At 52.4% G+C, this 5293-nt stretch overlaps 1 protein-coding gene across 1 annotated transcript; it reads left to right on the top strand.

Moving 5' to 3' along the window:
* The first annotated feature begins 3577 nt into the window (after positions 1-3577).
* On the top strand, positions 3578-4549 carry LOC137847373 (olfactory receptor 14J1-like). Its single transcript, XM_068665653.1, has one exon. The coding sequence runs from the start codon at positions 3617-3619 to the stop codon at positions 4547-4549; it is 933 nt and encodes a 310-aa protein (XP_068521754.1). The 5' UTR covers positions 3578-3616.
* The last annotated feature ends 744 nt before the right edge of the window (positions 4550-5293 follow it).

Below are 5293 nucleotides of genomic sequence, written 5' to 3'. Positions count from 1 at the left end.
CGGCTTCTCCTGCCTCCACGAACTGCGGCTGCATTGCCCTCCAGCCAGAGACTTACCGGGTGCAGGGCTGGGAAGTCTTCTCCCGCAGGGAGCTCTGGGCATGCTGCCACTTCTGCCTGCCTTTAAGCACTGTGTCTCTGCAGGCAGTGCCCCCAGCCCTGCTGCGTTGTGCAGAGGAGCTGCTCCTGGGCAGAGCTGTCTCTGTGCAGCGCTGCCCGCTTGCCAGGAGCTCCCCTTGGGCCCAGGAGCCCGGCCCAGCTCAGCAGCAGAGGCCCAGCCCAAGGCCTCCCTTGCTCTGCCCCCCACCAGGCTCCCTGCACATGGCCCTGGGGCTGCAGGGGAACCTGCTGGGAAACAGCCTAAAGGGATCCCTGGGCTTCCCTCCCTCCCCTGGGCACACACACTTCTTGACAGCAGGCTCATTTCTCTTAGCACAAAAACAATTATCTGTAGCAGTCTTCTCATCCCAGTTGATGAAGGGACACCCAGGCATGGTCATAAAAGTAACTCCTTTAGCCCCCTGCTTAAGGAAGGGATTCAGCAGAGTCAGTTAAGACATCTCATGCTGTTTTTTTGTCCTGGGGCTGGAATGGGACACAGGTCCCTCCCATGCCTGCCACAAACCCACGGGAGCTGGGATTCCTCTGCACTCAGTTTAGGTGTGAATAACATGGGCAGCTGCAGGTGAGCTCCTTTTCTCAGCTCCAGGATCATTAATGGAGATGGGGGAAATCAAGGGAAATCAGCAGCCCCTTCTCCTGCCTGAAGATCAGCCCCAGCTCCAGCACTGGCCCTCGGGGCTGCACCAACACCACAAAGGCCCTCTGCTGTCAGAGCGGCACAGCCCAGGCCTGTTTCCTTCTGGCCTCAGGAACACCAGGCCTTGCCCTTCTTGGGATCCCTTAAGTCATCCTTTTGTGCCCATCTACCATCCATGGCAGCAAATCTCTGCTCTGAAGGAAAGCCTCATCATGCCCAGGCTCTTGGCACAAGGTCTGGGACAAGTCTGAGTTTGGCCCTTGTGCCACAGCTGAGGTGCTGCAGCCCAGATGTGCCCCAATGCCCTCAGCCTGGGGCACAGGCAGGAGGAGCTGGATCCCCGCCTGCTGTCACAGGGCTGGGACATTGATGGAAGAGCTGCTGAGGTGTGGGTGGACAGGTCCCCCAGCTTGGGGTGCTGTGCTGGATGGGGGCAGATTCTTCAGAAGACACAGGCGGGGATGATCAACAGGGGGTTGCCCTCCATGTGAAGGATCTGTCTGGATGCATGGAGCTCGTCTATGGGATGGGCAGCAGAGTGGGGGAGCCCTTGTGGGTGAGGGTCAGAGCAGATCCAGTCAGGGTGGCAGTGTGGTCAGAGGTAAATGCCTGCAGTCAGGCTGAAGAAGCAGACAGTCTTGTGGAAGCCACTGGACTAAGATGAATTCAATGACCCCATGTCACCCTGGGGGCCTTAAATCACTCAGACTGTCACAGAAAAGGGACACTGCAGGGTGCAAACATTCCCGAGGTTTCTATGGGTTCTTGGAGACAGCTTCTGTGCACAGCTGCCAGATGGGCCGACCTAGGTGATGTTCACCAGGATCTGGGACTTGCAAACAGGAAAACCCGTGTCTTGACACTCCTCCTGCAAAATGCATGTCATAGTCCAGCTGCTTTGCAGCACAGGGAAAGAGATGAGGTTTTGGGGCCCAGCCCTACATCCAGCACTGCACAGCCAGCCCTGTTCTGATCCCCAGCCCTGGTCCCCAGCCCTGATCCTGTCCCCAGACATGGTTCCTAGCCCTGGTCCCCAGTCTTGGTCCCCAGCCCCGGTCCTGGACCCCAGCCCTCGTCCTGTTTCCTGCCCTGGTCCCAAGCCCTGGTCCCCGAGAGGCAAAACCCCTCTCATTTATATGCAGGAACATGGTGGAGGCTCCTAGGTCAGTCACAGAAAGGTGTGACATATGTTGGAGAAATAATCCACTAAACACACAAAAATCCAGAAAAGAATTTTCTGCTTCCTTTTCCCTTTCCAGCACTTGCAGGATTGGGTGAGGTTGCAGAAAGAAATGGAAAAGGAACTGTGAAGTTCCAACACATCTCTAAGATTCCTGAACTGTTCCTTTGATGATCAGTGGGCTTGTAAGAAGGCTTATAAATTGCCTACAGCCTCTCCTTTGTTTATGGCCAGCTTCACTGGCAACTTTGCTGTACCTGTCAGGGCTTTCTGACAGGCTGTTTTCTATCTGCAAAGATGGATATGCACCTAGGCAGTGCTCTGGGAACTGCTGGTTTCTGAAGGGCAAAGAGGTTGGCAGGAGGGCTCTGAACACAGATGGGGAAAAGACCATGGGACATGGAAACATCCCCCAGTTATAAAATCTTCAGGCAGAAGAAATATGGTTATGGAATGAGAAGAAAGAAAAACCGGATTTGTAGTCAGAGGGAGAACTTCTCAGAAAAGTCTGTATTATTCCCTACATTGCAGCCCCCTTCCTCTGAGCAAGCCCTCTTGCCTCCTGTCCCACACAGGAAAGCCCCTGCAGTCACTGCTGTGTGTCCAGGGCATGAAGCACGTCCTCTGCAGCCACAGTTCCAGCAGAGCAGAGGTGCATCTCTCCAGCCACGTGCCCATTTCCCTCTGTGGTGCAGGGGGGCTGAGAGCAGCAGCCTGGGGCTGTGGGCAATGCATTCTGTGAGGCTGGGGAATGAGCTGACTTTCCCTTAATGAGGCACCATCATTAGGACACTTGTCTGTCTCCCTGGGATGTCCTTCCAAGGTGTGCGCTGCCCTGCAGGATAGAAATCTTTTCCGTAGTATCTCTGTGTTATGTGAATGCCCCAGGAAGAAGCAGAGATATGCTGCATGTGAGGACATGCTGTTGGGTTGGTGAAATAAATGATAAGTGTCCTTGGCAAGAGGCGTGGTGCTGAGACCTTGCTTAGGTACCTTGAGAAAGGCTGCGCACTGAGAGATTGGCAGTGGGTTCCTCTGCTCTTAGCAGTGTCTGATTTCTTTGAAGTGTACCATAAATGTGATTGCCATCCATCTCCAAAAGCAGCAAGATCAGGGCCATTGGGAACAAGCCCAACCAGCTCCCCTCACCCTGCTCTGAGCTAAAGGGAATCCCTTTGCCTCTCAGGTCTCACAGCCATTCACTGTGGGTGCAGCAGAAATCCTCAGGACTTCTGACTTCAGAGGACATTCCTTGGGCATGATGAGGTTGTGTAGGAAAAAAACAAAAATTCCTAGAAGTCCTCTCAGCCCTCCACATTCTTTAGGCCTGTTAGGACACCACCCCGTATGCCCTTCTGCATTGATTTCATCTGACAAATTCTGAAAATATAACTTGGAGCCTCTGCCATGTTCTGATGTACCCAATGCACAGGGACAAGACTGCTTCCTCCTGACCCAATATGCACAGGTCCCGAATACTTAAGTATCATATTCAAACTCATTAAAAATAGCTTATGAGGCTGAATGACAAGTGAGGGAGTGTGGCAGGGAGGGGTTCAAGGAGAAATGGAGTAGATTTCACTCTGGGAAGCCAGTATTAACTTGTCATTGTTTTTTTTTTTTTTTTTTTTTTTTTTTTTTTCCATCTTGAAAGCTCCCTAGGCCCAGAGGCATGAGATGTCCAACAGCAGCTCCATCACCGAGTTCCTCCTCCTGCCATTTGCAGACACACGGGAGCTGCAGCTCCTGCACTTCATGCTCTTCCTGGGCATCTACCTGGCTGCCATCCTGGGCAACGGCCTCATCCTCACCGCCGTAGCCTGCGACCACCGACTCCACACCCCCATGTACTTCTTCCTCCTCAACCTCGCCCTAATTGACCTGGGCTGCATCTCCACCACTGTCCCCAAAGCCATGGCCAATGCCCTCTGGGACATTAGGGCTATCTCCTACACAGGGTGTGCTGTACAAGTCTTTTCCTTTCTCTTCTTCATGTCATCAGAAATTTCTGTCCTTACTATCATGGCCTACGACCGCTACGTTGCCATCTTCGAGCCCCTGCACTACGAGACCCTCCTGGGCAGCAGAGCTTGTGCCCAGATGGCAGCAGCTGCCTGGGGCAGTGGCTTTCTCAATGCTGTCCTGCACACGGCCAATACATTTTCCCTGCCCCTCTGTCAAGGCAATGCTGTGGACCAGTTCTTTTGTGAAATTCCCCAGATCCTCAAGCTTTCCTGCTCAGAGTCATTTCTCAGGGTGGTTGGGCTCATCGTAGTAAGTGTCTGTTTATCATTTGGGTGTTTCGTTTTCATTGTTGTTTCCTATGTGCAGATCTTCAGGGCTGTACTGAGGATACCCTCTGAGCAGGGCCGGCACAAAGCCTTTTCCACATGCCTTCCTCACCTGGCCATCGTTTCCCTGTTTATCAGCACAGGCATGTTTGCCTACCTGAAGCCCCCCTCCCTTTCCTCGCCATCCCTGGACCTGATGATGGCAGTTTTGTACTCGGTGTTGCCTCCAGCAGTGAACCCCGTCATCTACAGCATGAGGAACCAGGAACTCAAGGATGCAGTGAGAAAACTAATTGGATACATGCTTCTTCATCATTAATAATGGATTCACAATCCTAACAGGACTCAGAGCTTTTGGAAACCTATTAGGACCATAATAGTTTCTTTTATACGATTTTCTGAAAGTTTTGATTTTGATTTAATGATTATATTTGACAGCAAAATGCATTTGTTTGTTTGTTTGTGTCTAATCCATTCATATCATATAGAACCAAACCTCCTGTGTAGATAAAGACAATAAATAATCCAGCAGAACTTCATTTATTCTCAGTTGTCATCTCTTCTCATCTACTCTGAAGCTGGGGGAGCAGCCCCAGCATGCTGGAGGAGCTCAGGGCCAAGAGCCCAGCTGCTACATGGAGGAGTAGCCCCAGTGTCCCTTTGGGGCTGCCCCTCACTGCCCACTGGGCTCTGCCTCTCTGCTGCCTTCGGGTTGGGGCTGCTGCTTCCCTGGAGCCATGGTCATGGCTAGCAGCAGGACGTTGCCTTTTCACTGCTGCTCTCTTTTGGTTTCCACAGTGTGCTTCTTGTGTGCTTGCTTGGGTAAGCCCTAAGATCTTGTGCACTTTGGTGACTGTCCAATTTTCTCTGCAGTGACATCTCCACCACATCTCTTCACACCTCTTCCAAAGCTGATGTCAGGAATACACCCAAGGAGCTTCTCCATTGACAGGCCTCTTGCTTTTCTGGGCTTCACCATGGTTCAGAGCCCCAGAGTCATCACTGCAGGACGGAGGGCTAGACTGGGAGTACGTCCTGCTTGCACATGGCTCAACAAACAGTA

This window comes from Anas acuta, chromosome W (assembly GCF_963932015.1).
Source record: "Anas acuta chromosome W, bAnaAcu1.1, whole genome shotgun sequence".
Taxonomy (NCBI): Eukaryota; Metazoa; Chordata; class Aves; order Anseriformes; family Anatidae; genus Anas; species Anas acuta.
Note: the sequence above shows the minus strand (reverse complement) of the source record. Positions and strands in the feature narration are given on the sequence as shown.

What these genes read in the sequence shown, in the direction of transcription:
- LOC137847373 (XM_068665653.1), top strand. Translation starts at nt 3,617, where the DNA reads ATGTCCAACAGCAGCTCCATCACCGAGTTCCTCCTCCTGCCATTTGCA.